Raw genomic sequence first — 17,811 nt, 5'->3', positions numbered from 1 at the left:
AGGGCAACACAAGGTACACAATGTAACTACATAACACTGGCATCGGGTGAAGCATACAGGGTGTAGTGTTAATCAGGTCAGTCCATATGAGGGTCATTTAGGAGTCTGGTGACAGTGGGGAAGAAGCTGTTTTTGAGTCTGTTCGTGCGTGTTCTCAGACTTCTGTATCTCCTGCCCGATGGAAGAAGTTGGAAGAGTGAGTAAGCCGGGTGGGAGGGATCTTTGATTATGCTGCCCGCTTTCCCCAGGCAGCGGGAGGTGTAGATGGAGGCAATGGATGGGAGGCAGGTTCGTGTGATGGACTGGGTGGTGTTCACGACTCTCTGAAGTTTCTTGCGGCCCTGGGCCGAGCAGTTGCCATACCAGGCTGTGATGCAGCCCGATAGGATGCTTTCTATGGTACCTTCTATTCTATTCTATTAGTACCTACCTGCATTGAAAATGTGCACGTCGATCTGTCGAAGGGTCTCATAATCCTCCCCAGAACAATATCCGCCAAAGGAGTAGACTTTATGTCCGACGGCCACAGCGGCATGGTTCACCCTCCGAGGACCTCCTTCCAAATGCACTGCCCACCGCAACATTCCCTTCAGTTGGGCACCAGCCTCGTCAGGAGCACCATCGCAGCCAGACTGCACCACACGCTCAGGCGCAGCTCATCCCAGTCGCAGCTGGAGGGAGACAACGAACACAAGTTACTCCTCCAGATCCCACACGCGGCTCCCCTGACTCCTGCCTACTCCCAGGGCTGGCTCGCGCGCTCCAATCGAGACTGTCGCTGCTCCCTCAGCACCAATGTCCCCTCATACGGACGTCCGTTTATTTCTATTTGTTGTTCCAACTAACCCGCACTAACCTCAGCTACCGCTTCATCCCTGGCCTCAACACTCCGGAGCAGCACAGAACACCGCATCTCCCTCACTCTGACGGAGAGACAGCTACAGAGGCAGTAAGCTACTAGAATTAGGATTGGTTTGGGGGGTCATCCATTCATTCAGGGGATATGGCCATCTATTTCCCTTCCCTAATTACCCGTGTGTCCAGCTCAGCCATTTCACAGGGCAGTTCACAGCCAAACTGCTGTGTGTCTGGAGTCACATGTAGGCCAGACCGGGTAAGGACATAGAACAGTACAGCACAGAACAGGCCCTTCGCCCTCGACGTTGTGCCGAGCTTTGTCCAAAACCAAGATCAAGCTATCCCACTCCCTGTCATTCTGGTGTGCTCCATGTGCCTATCCAATAACCGCTTGAAAGTTCCTAAAGTGTCCGACTCCATTATCACAGCAGGCAGTCCATTCCACACCCTAACCACTCTCTGAGTAAAGAACCTACCTCGGACATCCCTCCTATATCTCCCACCCTGAACCTTATAGTTATGCCCCCTTGTAACAGCTACATCCACCCGAGGAAATAGTCTCTGAACGTCCACTCTATCTATCCCCCTCATTATCTTATACACCTCTATTAAGTCGCCTCTCATCCTCCTCCGTTCGAAAGAGAAAAGCCCTCACTCCCTCAACCTTTCCTCATAAGACCTATCCTGCAAACCAGGCAGCATCCTGGGAAATCTCCTTTGCACCCTTTCCAATGCTTCCACATCCTTCCTATAGTGAGGTGACCAGAACATAGAACATAGAACATTACAGCGCAGTACAGGCCCTTCGGCCCTCGATGTTGCGCCGACCTGTGAATCTACTCTAAAGCCCATCTACACTATTCCCTTATTGTCCATATGTCTGTCCAATGACCATTTAAATGCCCTGCATCACAATGCTCCAAATGTGGTCTCACCAGGGTCATGTATAGTTGCAGAATAACCGCACTGCTCTTAAACTCAAGCCCCCTGTTAATAAACGCTGACACACTATAGGCCTTCTTCACGGCTCTATCCACTTGAGTGGCAACCTTCAGAGATCTGTGGACATGAACCCCAAGACGGCAGATTTCCTTCCCTGGAGGACATTAGAGAAGCAGACGGGTTGGCATGACAACCTGATGACTTCCCAGGGAACTGGGTTCAATTCACAAAGTGCGGTGCTGTTTTAATTTTTGTCTCTGGCCGTTATGCAGCCACTGAGATACTAGCCCAGCGGCATTATCACAGAACAACTCACCGTACTGGCAGCCCCATCCATCACCTGGAGGACGGCCAGGGGATCACAGCCCGCTGCGGGGGGCGGAGGGAGGGAAGGGGCAGGGGCTGAGGAAGCACAGCCCCACCCAGAGGGGGTGGGGCATGGGCAGAGGGGTCATGACCCCCTGCAGTGTGGGGGAGGGACAAGGATCAAGGTCCCCTCTGCAGGGGGGGGGGGGGAGAAGCGGGCTGTACGCGAGGAGAGCATGGCATCTTTCTGATTTAACGTTAACACAAGACCACGTCAGTCCACAGCAGTTATTCAGATGGAAGATAAAGGTGCCACATCACAAAGAGGAGGTGGGCAGCCTTGTACAGGACGTGGGCAGACAACCCTCGTGTTACTGTCAGTCAATCCCAGCTCCGAATGGACACATGTGCCTCTGGCTACACCAGGGACATTTCATTCTTTCTGGTGGTAAGAAAGGAGCAGGCAGTATTTCCACAGCTGCTGTGAGCGATTCCAGCTTTTCCCATTTTTATTTCGGAGTTCCAGCATCATCAGTATTTCTTCTTAAAATTCATTCCAGTGTCTCGTTCTGTTGAAACCGCAGCGAGGGAGATGGGAACAGAGGGATACTGCATGTATTGGCAGGATGGGAACAGAGGACACTGCATGTACTGACATGATGGGAACAGAGGACACTGCATGTATTGACATGATCGGACGAGGGACACTGCATGTATTGACATGATGGGAAGAGGGATACTGCATGTATTGACATGATGGGAAGAGGGACACTGCATGTATTGACATGATGGGAAGAGGGACACTGCATGTATTGGCATGATGGGAAGAGGGACACTGCATGTATTGACATGATGGGAAGAGGGACACTGCATGTATTGGCATGATGGGAAGAGGGATACTGCATGTATTGGCATGATGGGAAGAGGGACACTGCATGTATTGGCATGATGGGAAGAGGGACACTGCATGTATTGACATGATGGGAAGAGGGACACTGCATGTATTGACATGACGGGAAGAGGGACACTGCATGTATTGACATGATGGGAAGAGGGACACTGCATGTATTGACATGATGGGAAGAGGGACACTGCATGTATTGACATGATGGGAAGAGGGACACTGCATGTATTGGCATGATGGGAACAGAGGGATACTGCATGTATTGACATGATGGGAAGAGGGACACTGCATGTATTGACATGACGGGAAGAGGGACACTGCATGTATTGGCATGATGGGAAGAGGGATACTGCATGTATTGGCAGGATGGGAACAGAGGACACTGCATGTACTGACATGATGGGAACAGAGGACACTGCATGTATTGACATGATCGGACGAGGGACACTGCATGTATTGACATGATGGGAAGAGGGATACTGCATGTATTGACATGATGGGAAGAGGGACACTGCATGTATTGACATGATGGGAAGAGGGACACTGCATGTATTGGCATGATGGGAAGAGGGACACTGCATGTATTGACATGATGGGAAGAGGGACACTGCATGTATTGGCATGATGGGAAGAGGGATACTGCATGTATTGGCATGATGGGAAGAGGGACACTGCATGTATTGGCATGATGGGAAGAGGGACACTGCATGTATTGACATGATGGGAAGAGGGACACTGCATGTATTGACATGACGGGAAGAGGGACACTGCATGTATTGACATGATGGGAAGAGGGACACTGCATGTATTGACATGATGGGAAGAGGGACACTGCATGTATTGACATGATGGGAAGAGGGACACTGCATGTATTGGCATGATGGGAACAGAGGGATACTGCATGTATTGACATGATGGGAAGAGGGACACTGCATGTATTGACATGACGGGAAGAGGGACACTGCATGTATTGACATGATGGGAAGAGGGACACTGCATGTATTGACATGATGGGAAGAGGGACACTGCATGTATTGACATGATGGGAAGAGGGACACTGCATGTATTGACATGATGGGAACAGAGGGACACTGCATGTATTGACATGATGGGAAGAGGGACACTGCATGTATTGACATGATGGGAAGAGGGACACTGCATGTATTGACATGATGGGAAGAGGGACACTGCATGTATTGACATGATGGGAAGAGGGACACTGCATGTATTGACATGATGGGAAGAGGGATACTGCATGTATTGACATGATGGGAAGAGGGACACTGCATGTATTGACATGATGGGAAGAGGGACACTGCATGTATTGACATGATGGGAAGAGGGACACTGCATGTATTGGCATGATGGGAACAGAGGGACACTGCATGTATTGACATGATGGGAAGAGGGATACTGCATGTATTGACATGATGGGAAGAGGGACACTGCATGTATTGACATGATGGGAAGAGGGACACTGCATGTACTGACATGATGGGAAGAGGGACACTGCATGTATTGACATGATGGGAAGAGGGACACTGCATGTACTGACATGATGGGAAGAGGGACACTGCATGTATTGACGTGATGGGAAGAGGGACACTGCATGTATTGACATGATCGGACGAGGGACACTGCATGTATTGACATGATGGGAAGAGGGATACTGCATGTAATGACATGATGGGAAGAGGGACACTGCATGTATTGACATGATGGGAAGAGGGACACTGCATGTATTGGCATGATGGGAAGGGGGACACTGCATGTATTGACATGATGGGAAGAGGGATACTGCATGTATTGGCATGATGGGAACAGAGGGATACTGCATGTATTGACATGATGGGAAGAGGGACACTGCATGTATTGACATGATGGGAAGAGGGACACTGCATGTATTGACATGATGGGAAGAGGGACACTGCATGTATTGGCATGATGGGAAGAGGGACACTGCATGTATTGGCATGATGGGAAGAGGGACACTGCATGTATTGGCATGATGGGAAGGGGGACACTGCATGTATTGACATGATGGGAAGAGGGATACTGCATGTATTGGCATGATGGGAACAGAGGGATACTGCATGTATTGACATGATGGGAAGAGGGACACTGCATGTATTGACATGATGGGAAGAGGGACACTGCATGTATTGACATGATGGGAAGAGGGACACTGCATGTATTGACATGATGGGAAGAGGGACACTGCATGTATTGGCATGATGGGAAGAGGGACACTGCATGTATTGACATGATGGGAAGAGGGACACTGCATGTATTGACATGATGGGAAGAGGGACACTGCATGTATTGACATGATGGGAAGAGGGACACTGCATGTATTGACATGATGGGAAGAGGGACACTGCATGTATTTACATGATGGGAAGGGGGACACTGCATGTATTGACATGATGGGAAGAGGGATACTGCATGTATTGGCATGATGGGAACAGAGGGATACTGCATGTATTGACATGATGGGAAGAGGGACACTGCATGTATTTACATGATGGGAAGAGGGACACTGCATGTATTGACATGATGGGAAGAGGGAGACTGCATGTATTGACATGATGGGAAGAGGGACACTGCATGTATTGACATGATGGGAAGAGGGACACTGCATGTATTGACATGATGGGAAGAGGGACACTGCATGTATTGGCATGATGGGAAGAGGGACACTGCATGTATTTACATGATGGGAAGAGGGACACTGCATGTATTGGCATGATGGGAAGAGGGACACTGCATGTATTGACATGATGGGAAGAGGGACACTGCATGTATTGACATGATGGGAAGAGGGACACTGCATGTATTGACATGATGGGAAGAGGGACACTGCATGTATTGACATGATGGGAAGAGGGACACTGCATGTATTGGCATGATGGGAAGAGGGACACTGCATGTATTTACATGATGGGAAGAGGGACACTGCATGTATTGGCATGATGGGAAGAGGGACACTGCATGTATTGACATGATGGGAAGAGGGACACTGCATATACTGACATGATGGGAAGAGGGACACTGCATGTATTGACATGATGGGAAGAGGGACACTGCATATACTGACATGATGGGAAGAGGGATACTGCATGTATTGACATGATGGGAAGAGGGATACTGCATGTATTTACATGATGGGAAGAGGGACACTGCATGTATTTACATGATGGGAAGAGGGACACTGCATGTATTGACATGATGGGAACAGAGGACACAGCATGTATTGGCATGATGGGAAGAGGGACACTGCATGTATTGACATGATGGGAAGAGGGACACTGCATGTATTGACATGATGGGAAGAGGGACACTGCATGTATTGGCATGATGGGAAGAGGGATACTGCATATACTGACATGATGGGAAGAGGGACACTGCATGTATTGACATGATGGGAAGAGGGAGACTGCATGTATTGACATGATGGGAAGAGGGACACTGCATGTATTGGCATGATGGGAAGAGGGACACTGCATGTATTGACATGATGGGAAGAGGGATACTGCATGTATTGACATGATGGGAAGAGGGACACTGCATGTACTGACATGATGGGAACAGAGGGACACTGCATGTATTGACATGATGGGAAGAGGGATACTGCATGTATTGGCATGATGGGAAGAGGGACACTGCATGTATTGGCATGATGGGAACAGAGGGACACTGCATGTATTGACATGATGGGAAGAGGGATACTGCATGTATTGACATGATGGGAAGAGGGACACTGCATGTACTGACATGATGGGAAGAGGGACACTGCATGTATTGGCATGATGGGAAGAGGGATACTGCATGTATTGGCATGATGGGAACAGAGGGATACTGCATGTATTGACATGATGGGAAGAGGGACACTGCATGTATTGGCATGATGGGAAGAGGGACACTGCATGTATTGACATGATGGGAAGAGGGATACTGCATGTATTGACATGATGGGAAGAGGGACACTGCATGTACTGACATGATGGGAACAGAGGGACACTGCATGTATTGACATGACGGGAAGAGGGACACTGCATGTATTGACATGATGGGAAGAGGGACACTGCATGTATTGACATGATGGGAAGAGGGAGACTGCATGTATTGACATGATGGGAAGAGGGACACTGCATGTATTGGCATGATGGGAAGAGGGACACTGCATGTATTGACATGATGGGAAGAGGGACACTGCATGTATTGACATGACGGGAAGAGGGACACTGCATGTATTGACATGATGGGAAGAGGGACACAGCATGTATTGACATGATGGGAACAGAGGGACACTGCATGTATTGACATGATGGGAAGAGGGACACTGCATGTATTGACATGATGGGAAGAGGGATACTGCATGTATTGACATGATGGGAAGAGGGACACTGCATGTATTGACATGATGGGAAGAGGGACACTGCATGTACTGACATGATGGGAAGAGGGACACTGCATGTATTGACGTGATGGGAAGAGGGATACTGCATGTATTGACATGATGGGAAGAGGGATACTGCATGTATTGACATGATGGGAAGAGGGACACTGCATGTATTGACATGATGGGAAGAGGGACACTGCATGTATTGACATGATGGGAAGAGGGATACTGCATGTATTGACATGATGGGAAGAGGGACACTGCATGTATTGACATGATGGGAAGAGGGACACTGCATGTACTGACATGATGGGAAGAGGGACACTGCATGTATTGACATGATGGGAAGAGGGACACTGCATGTACTGACATGATGGGAAGAGGGAGACTGCATGTATTGACATGATGGGAAGAGGGACACTGCATGTATTGACGTGATGGGAAGAGGGACACTGCATGTATTGACATGATGGGAAGAGGGATACTGCATGTATTGACATGATGGGAAGAGGGACACTGCATGTATTGACATGATGGGAAGAGGGAGACTGCATGTATTTACATGATGGGAAGAGGGACACTGCATGTATTGGCATGATGGGAAGAGGGACACTGCATGTATTGACATGATGGGAAGAGGGACACTGCATGTACTGACATGATGGGAAGAGGGATACTGCATGTATTGACATGATGGGAAGAGGGACACTGCATGTATTGACATGATGGGAAGAGGGACACTGCATGTATTTACATGATGGGAAGAGGGACACTGCATGTATTGGCATGATGGGAAGAGGGACACTGCATGTATTGACATGATGGGAAGAGGGAGACTGCATGTATTGATATGATGGGAAGAGGGACGCTGCATGTATTGACATGATGGGAAGAGGGATACTGCATGTATTGGCATGATGGGAAGAGGGACACTGCATGTATTGGCATGATGGGAAGAGGGACACTGCATGTATTGACATGATGGGAAGAGGGACACTGCATGTATTGACATGATGGGAAGAGGGATACTGCATGTATTGGCATGATGGGAAGAGGGACACTGCATGTATTGACATGATGGGAAGAGGGATACTGCATGTATTGACATGATGGGAAGAGGGACACTGCATGTATTGACATGATGGGAAGAGGGACACTGCATGTACTGACATGATGGGAAGAGGGAGACTGCATGTATTGACATGACGGGAAGAGGGATACTGCATGTATTGACATGATGGGAAGAGGGATACTGCATGTATTGACATGATGGGAAGAGGGACACTGCATGTACTGACATGATGGGAAGAGGGACACTGCATGTACTGACATGATGGGAAGAGGGATACTGCATGTATTGACATGATGGGAAGAGGGACACTGCATGTATTGACATGATGGGAAGAGGGATACTGCATGTACTGACATGATGGGAAGAGGGACACTGCATGTACTGACATGATGGGAAGAGGGACACTGCATGTACTGACATGATGGGAAGAGGGATACTGCATGTATTGACATGATGGGAAGAGGGACACTGCATGTATTGGCATGATGGGAAGAGGGACACTGCATGTATTGGCATGATGGGAAGAGGGACACTGCATGTATTGACATGATGGGAAGAGGGACACTGCATGTATTGGCATGATGGGAAGAGGGACACTGCATGTATTGACATGATGGGAAGAGGGAGACTGCATGTATTGACATGATGGGAAGAGGGATACTGCATGTATTGGCATGATGGGAAGAGGGACACTGCATGTATTGACATGATGGGAAGAGGGAGACTGCATGTATTGACATGATGGGAAGAGGGACACTGCATGTATTGACATGATGGGAAGAGGGACACTGCATGTACTGACATGATGGGAAGAGGGAGACTGCATGTATTGACATGATGGGAAGAGGGACACTGCATGTATTGACATGATGGGAAGAGGGAGACTGCATGTATTGACATGATGGGAAGAGGGAGACTGCATGTATTGACATGACGGGAAGAGGGAGACTGCATGTATTGACATGACGGGAAGAGGGACACTGCATGTACTGACATGATGGGAAGAGGGACACTGCATGTATTGACATGATGGGAAGAGGGACACTGCATGTATTGACATGATGGGAAGAGGGACACTGCATGTATTGACATGATGGGAAGAGGGAGACTGCATGTATTGACATGATGGGAAGAGGGATACTGCATGTATTGACATGATGGGAAGAGGGACACTGCATGTACTGACATGATGGGAAGAGGGACACTGCATGTACTGACATGATGGGAAGAGGGATACTGCATGTATTGACATGATGGGAAGAGGGACACTGCATGTATTGACATGATGGGAAGAGGGATACTGCATGTATTGGCATGATGGGAAGAGGGACACTGCATGTATTGGCATGATGGGAAGAGGGACACTGCATGTATTGACATGATGGGAAGAGGGACACTGCATGTATTGACATGATGGGAAGAGGGACACTGCATGTATTGACATGATGGGAAGAGGGACACTGCATGTATTGACATGATGGGAAGAGGGATACTGCATGTATTGGCATGATGGGAAGAGGGACACTGCATGTATTGACATGATGGGAAGAGGGAGACTGCATGTATTGACATGATGGGAAGAGGGACACTGCATGTATTGACATGATGGGAAGAGGGAGACTGCATGTATTGACATGATGGGAAGAGGGACACTGCATGTATTGACATGATGGGAAGAGGGACACTGCATGTATTGACATGATGGGAAGAGGGAGACTGCATGTATTGGCATGACGGGAAGAGGGACACTGCATGTATTGGCATGATGGGAAGAGGGATACTGCATGTATTGACATGATGGGAAGAGGGACACTGCATGTACTGACATGATGGGAAGAGGGACACTGCATGTACTGACATGATGGGAAGAGGGATACTGCATGTATTGACATGATGGGAAGAGGGATACTGCATGTATTGGCATGATGGGAAGAGGGAGACTGCATGTATTGGCATGATGGGAACAAAGGGACACTGCATGTATTGGCATGATGGGAAGAGGGACACTGCATGTATTGGCATGATGGGAAGAGGGACACTGCATGTATTGACATGATGGGAAGAGGGACACTGCATGTATTGACATGATGGGAAGAGGGACACTGCATGTATTGACATGATGGGAACAGAGGGACACTGCATGTATTGACATGATGGGAAGAGGGAGACTGCATGTATTGACATGATGGGAAGAGGGACACTGCATGTATTGACATGACGGGAAGAGGGACACTGCATGTATTGGCATGATGGGAAGAGGGACACTGCATGTATTGACATGATGGGAAGAGGGATACTGCATGTATTGGCATGATGGGAAGAGGGACACTGCATGTATTGACATGATGGGAAGAGGGAGACTGCATGTATTGACATGATGGGAAGAGGGAGACTGCATGTATTGACATGATGGGAAGAGGGACACTGCATGTATTGACATGATGGGAAGAGGGAGACTGCATGTATTGACATGATGGGAAGAGGGAGACTGCATGTATTGGCATGATGGGAAGAGGGACACTGCATGTATTGACATGATGGGAAGAGGGACACTGCATGTATTGACATGATGGGAAGAGGGATACTGCATGTATTGACATGATGGGAAGAGGGACACTGCATGTATTGACATGATGGGAAGAGGGACACTGCATGTACTGACATGATGGGAAGAGGGACACTGCATGTACTGACATGATGGGAAGAGGGATACTGCATGTATTGACATGATGGGAAGAGGGATACTGCATGTATTGGCATGATGGGAAGAGGGAGACTGCATGTATTGGCATGATGGGAACAGAGGGACACTGCATGTATTGGCATGATGGGAAGAGGGACACTGCATGTATTGGCATGATGGGAAGAGGGACACTGCATGTATTGACATGATGGGAACAGAGGGACACTGCATGTATTGACATGATGGGAAGAGGGAGACTGCATGTATTGACATGATGGGAAGAGGGACACTGCATGTATTGACATGACGGGAAGAGGGACACTGCATGTATTGGCATGATGGGAAGAGGGACACTGCATGTATTGGCATGATGGGAACAGAGGGACACTGCATGTATTGACATGATGGGAAGAGGGACACTGCATGTATTGGCATGATGGGAAGAGGGACACTGCATGTATTGGCATGATGGGAACAGGGACACTGCATGTATTGACATGATGGGAAGAGGGACACTGCATGTATTGACATGATGGGAAGAGGGACACTGCATGTATTGGCATGATGGGAACAGAGGGACACTGCATGTATTGACATGATGGGAAGAGGGACACTGCATGTATTGACATGATGGGAAGAGGGACACTGCATGTATTGGCATGATGGGAACAGAGGGACACTGCATGTATTGACATGATGGGAAGAGGGACACTGCATGTACTGACATGATGGGAAGAGGGACACTGCATGTATTGACATGATGGGAAGAGGGACACTGCATGTATTGACATGATGGGAAGAGGGACACTGCATGTATTGACATGATGGGAACAGAGGGACGCTGCATGTATTGACATGATGGGAAGAGGGATACTGCATATACTGACATGATGGGAAGAGGGACACTGCATGTATTGGCATGATGGGAAGAGGGACACTGCATGTATTGGCATGATGGGAAGAGGGACACTGCATGTATTGGCATGATGGGAACAGAGGGACACTGCATGTATTGACATGAAGGGAACAGAGGGACACTGCATGTATTGACATGATGGGAAGAGGGACACTGCATGTATTGACATGATGGGAAGAGGGATACTGCATGTATTGACATGATGGGAAGAGGGACGCTGCATGTATTGACATGATGGGAAGAGGGACACTGCATGTATTGACATGATGGGAAGAGGGATACTGCATGTATTGACATGATGGGAAGAGGGACGCTGCATGTATTGACATGATGGGAAGAGGGACACTGCATGTATTGGCATGATGGGAACAGAGGGACACTGCATGTATTGGCATGATGGGAACAGAGGGACACTGCATGTATTGACGTGATGGGAAGAGGGACACTGCATGTATTGACATGATGGGAAGAGGGATACTGCATGTATTGACATGATGGGAAGAGGGACACTGCATGTATTGACATGATGGGAAGAGGGACACTGCATGTATTGGCATGATGGGAAGAGGGATACTGCATGTATTGACATGATGGGAAGAGGGACACTGCATGTATTGACATGATGGGAAGAGGGACACTGCATGTATTGACATGGTGGGAAGAGGGAGACTGCATGTATTGACATGATGGGAAGAGGGATACTGCATGTATTGGCATGATGGGAAGAGGGATACTGCATGTATTGACATGATGGGAAGAGGGACACTGCATGTATTGACATGATGGGAAGAGGGACACTGCATGTATTGACATGATGGGAAGAGGGACACTGCATGTATTGACATGATGGGAAGAGGGAGACTGCATGTATTGACATGATGGGAAGAGGGATACTGCATGTATTGACATGATGGGAAGAGGGATACTGCATGTATTGACATGATGGGAAGAGGGACACTGCATGTATTGACATGATGGGACCAGAGGGACACTGCATGTATTGACATGATGGGAAGAGGGACACTGCATGTATTGACATGATGGGAAGAGGGACACTGCATGTATTGGCATGATGGGAAGAGGGACACTGCATGTATTGACATGATGGGAAGAGGGAGACTGCATGTATTGACATGATGGGAAGAGGGACACTGCATGTATTGACATGATGGGAAGAGGGAGACTGCATGTATTGACATGATGGGAAGAGGGACACTGCATGTATTGACATGATGGGAAGAGGGAGACTGCATGTATTGACATGATGGGAAGAGGGACACTGCATGTATTGACATGATGGGAAGAGGGACACTGCATGTATTGACATGATGGGAAGAGGGACACTGCATGTATTGACATGATGGGAAGAGGGACACTGCATGTATTGACATGATGGGAAGAGGGACACTGCATGTATTGACATGATGGGAAGAGGGACACTGCATGTATTGACATGATGGGAAGAGGGACACTGCATGTATTGGCATGATGGGAAGAGGGATACTGCATGTATTGACATGATGGGAAGAGGGACACTGCATGTATTGACATGATGGGAAGAGGGACACTGCATGTATTGGCATGATGGGAAGAGGGATACTGCATGTATTGACATGATGGGAAGAGGGACACTGCATGTATTGACATGATGGGAAGAGGGATACTGCATGTATTGACATGATGGGAAGAGGGACACTGCATGTATTGACATGATGGGAAGAGGGACACTGCATGTATTGACATGATGGGAAGAGGGACACTGCATGTATTGACATGATGGGAAGAGGGACACTGCATGTATTGGCATGATGGGAAGAGGGAGACTGCATGTATTGACATGGTGGGAAGAGGGACACTGCATGTATTGACATGATGGGAAGAGGGACACTGCATGTATTGACATGATGGGAAGAGGGACACTGCATGTATTGACATGATGGGAAGAGGGACACTGCATGTATTGGCATGATGGGAAGAGGGATACTGCATGTATTGACATGATGGGAAGAGGGACACTGCATGTATTGACATGATGGGAAGAGGGACACTGCATGTATTGACATGATGGGAAGAGGGACACTGCATGTATTGACATGATGGGAAGAGGGACACTGCATGTATTGACATGATGGGAAGAGGGACACTGCATGTATTGACATGATGGGAAGAGGGACACTGCATGTATTGACATGACGGGAAGAGGGACACTGCATGTATTGACATGATGGGAAGAGGGACACTGCATGTATTGGCATGATGGGAAGAGGGACACTGCATGTATTGACATGATGGGAAGAGGGACACTGCATGTATTGACATGATGGGAAGAGGGACACTGCATGTATTGACATGATGGGAAGAGGGAGACTGCATGTATTGACATGATGGGAAGAGGGACACTGCATGTACTGACATGATGGGAAGAGGGATACTGCATGTATTGACATGATGGGAAGAGGGATACTGCATGTATTGACATGATGGGAAGAGGGATACTGCATGTATTGACATGATGGGAAGAGGGATACTGCATGTATTGACATGATGGGAAGAGGGACACTGCATGTATTTACATGATGGGAAGAGGGACACTGCATGTATTGGCATGATGGGAAGAGGGACACTGCATGTATTGACATGATGGGAAGAGGGACACTGCATGTATTGGCATGATGGGAAGAGGGATACTGCATATACTGACATGATGGGAAGAGGGACACTGCATGTATTGACATGATGGGAAGAGGGAGACTGCATGTATTGACATGATGGGAAGAGGGACACTGCATGTATTGACATGATGGGAAGAGGGATACTGCATATACTGACATGATGGGAAGAGGGACACTGCATGTATTGACATGATGGGAAGAGGGAGACTGCATGTATTGACATGATGGGAAGAGGGATACTGCATGTATTGACATGATGGGAAGAGGGACACTGCATGTATTGACATGATGGGAAGAGGGAGACTGCATGTATTGACATGATGGGAAGAGGGACACTGCATGTACTGACATGATGGGAAGAGGGACACTGCATGTATTGACATGATGGGAAGAGGGAGACTGCATGTATTGACATGATGGGAAGAGGGACACTGCATGTACTGACATGATGGGAAGAGGGACACTGCATGTACTGACATGATGGGAAGAGGGACACTGCATGTATTGACATGATGGGAAGAGGGAGACTGCATGTATTGACATGATGGGAAGAGGGACACTGCATGTATTGACATGATGGGAAGAGGGATACTGCATGTATTGGCATGATGGGAACAGAGGGACACTGCATGTATTGATATGATGGGAAGAGGGATACTGCATATACTGACATTATGGGAAGAGGGACACTGCATGTATTGACATGATGGGAAGAGGGACACTGCATGTATTGACATGATGGGAAGAGGGAGACTGCATGTATTGACATGATGGGAAGAGGGACACTGCATGTATTGGCATGATGGGAAGAGGGACACTGCATGTATTGACATGATGGGAAGAGGGACACTGCATGTATTGGCATGATGGGAAGAGGGACACTGCATGTATTGACATGATGGGAAGAGGGACACTGCATGTATTGACATGATGGGAAGAGGGACACTGCATGTATTGGCATGATGGGAAGAGGGATACTGCATGTATTGACATGATGGGAAGAGGGACACTGCATGTATTGACATGATGGGAAGAGGGACACTGCATGTATTGGCATGATGGGAAGAGGGACACTGCATGTATTGACATGATGGGAAGAGGGACACTGCATGTATTGACATGATGGGAAGAGGGACACTGCATGTATTGGCATGATGGGAAGAGGGATACTGCATGTATTGACATGATGGGAAGAGGGACACTGCATGTATTGACATGATGGGAACAGAGGGACACTGCATGTATTGACATGATGGGAAGAGGGACACTGCATGTATTGACATGATGGGAAGAGGGACACTGCATGTATTGGCATGATGGGAAGAGGGACACTGCATGTATTGACATGATGGGAAGAGGGACACTGCATGTATTGACATGATGGGAAGAGGGACGCTGCATGTATTGACATGATGGGAAGAGGGATACTGCATGTACTGACATGATGGGAAGAGGGAGACTGCATGTATTGACATGATGGGAAGAGGGACGCTGCATGTATTGACATGACGGGAAGAGGGACACTGCATGTATTGGCATGATGGGAAGAGGGACACTGCATGTATTGACATGATGGGAAGAGGGACACTGCATGTATTGACATGATGGGAAGAGGGATACTGCATGTACTGACATGATGGGAAGAGGGAGACTGCATGTATTGACATGATGGGAAGAGGGACGCTGCATGTATTGACATGACGGGAAGAGGGACACTGCATGTATTGGCATGATGGGAAGAGGGACGCTGCATGTATTGACATGACGGGAAGAGGGACACTGCATGTATTGGCATGATGGGAAGAGGGACACTGCATGTATTGACATGATGGGAAGAGGGACACTGCATGTATTGACATGATGGGAAGAGGGATACTGCATGTATTGACATGATGGGAAGAGGGACACTGCATGTATTGACATGATGGGAAGAGGGACACTGCATGTATTGACATGATGGGAAGAGGGACACTGCATGTATTGACATGATGGGAAGAGGGATACTGCATGTATTGACATGATGGGAAGAGGGACACTGCATGTATTGACATGATGGGAAGAGGGACACTGCATGTATTGACATGATGGGAAGAGGGATACTGCATGTATTGACATGATGGGAAGAGGGACACTGCATGTATTGACATGACGGGAAGAGGGACACTGCATGTATTGGCATGATGGGAAGAGGGACACTGCATGTATTGACATGATGGGAAGAGGGACACTGCATGTATTGACATGATGGGAAGAGGGATACTGCATGTACTGACATGATGGGAAGAGGGAGACTGCATGTATTGACATGATGGGAAGAGGGACGCTGCATGTATTGACATGACGGGAAGAGGGACACTGCATGTATTGGCATGATGGGAAGAGGGACGCTGCATGTATTGACATGACGGGAAGAGGGACACTGCATGTATTGGCATGATGGGAAGAGGGACACTGCATGTATTGACATGATGGGAAGAGGGACACTGCATGTATTGACATGATGGGAAGAGGGACACTGCATGTATTGGCATGATGGGAAGAGGGACACTGCATGTATTGACATGATGGGAAGAGGGATACTGCATGTATTGACATGATGGGAAGAGGGATACTGCATGTATTGACATGATGGGAAGAGGGATACTGCATGTATTGACATGATGGGAAGAGGGATACTGCATGTATTGACATGATGGGAAGAGGGACACTGCATGTATTGACATGATGGGAAGAGGGACACTGCATGTATTGACATGATGGGAAGAGGGACACTGCATGTATTGACATGATGGGAAGAGGGATACTGCATGTATTGACATGATGGGAAGAGGGACACTGCATGTACTGACATGATGGGAAGAGGGACACTGCATGTATTGACGTGATGGGAAGAGGGACACTGCATGTATTGGCATGACGGGAAGAGGGACACTGCATGTATTGGCATGATGGGAAGAGGGACACTGCATGTATTGACATGATGGGAACAGAGGGATACTGCATGTATTGGCATGATGGGAACAGAGGGACACTGCATGTATTGACATGATGGGAAG

At 48.1% G+C, this 17,811-nt stretch overlaps 1 protein-coding gene across 1 annotated transcript in view; it reads right to left on the bottom strand.

Moving 5' to 3' along the window:
* LOC140411538 (kelch domain-containing protein 3-like) overlaps positions 1-17,811 on the bottom strand; it is a 352,235-nt gene that overhangs the window by 311,319 nt on the left and 23,105 nt on the right. Inside the window, exon 2 of the mRNA XM_072500626.1 lies at positions 431-671. Within this exon, the coding sequence (XP_072356727.1) occupies positions 431-584 (154 nt within the window). The 5' untranslated portion in view covers positions 585-671. The remainder of the gene's footprint in view (positions 1-430; positions 672-17,811) is intronic.

This window comes from Scyliorhinus torazame, chromosome 4 (assembly GCF_047496885.1).
Source record: "Scyliorhinus torazame isolate Kashiwa2021f chromosome 4, sScyTor2.1, whole genome shotgun sequence".
NCBI classification, from domain to species: Eukaryota; Metazoa; Chordata; class Chondrichthyes; order Carcharhiniformes; family Scyliorhinidae; genus Scyliorhinus; species Scyliorhinus torazame.
The sequence above is the reverse complement of the archived record's forward strand: the minus strand, read 5'-3'. Positions and strand labels throughout refer to the sequence as shown.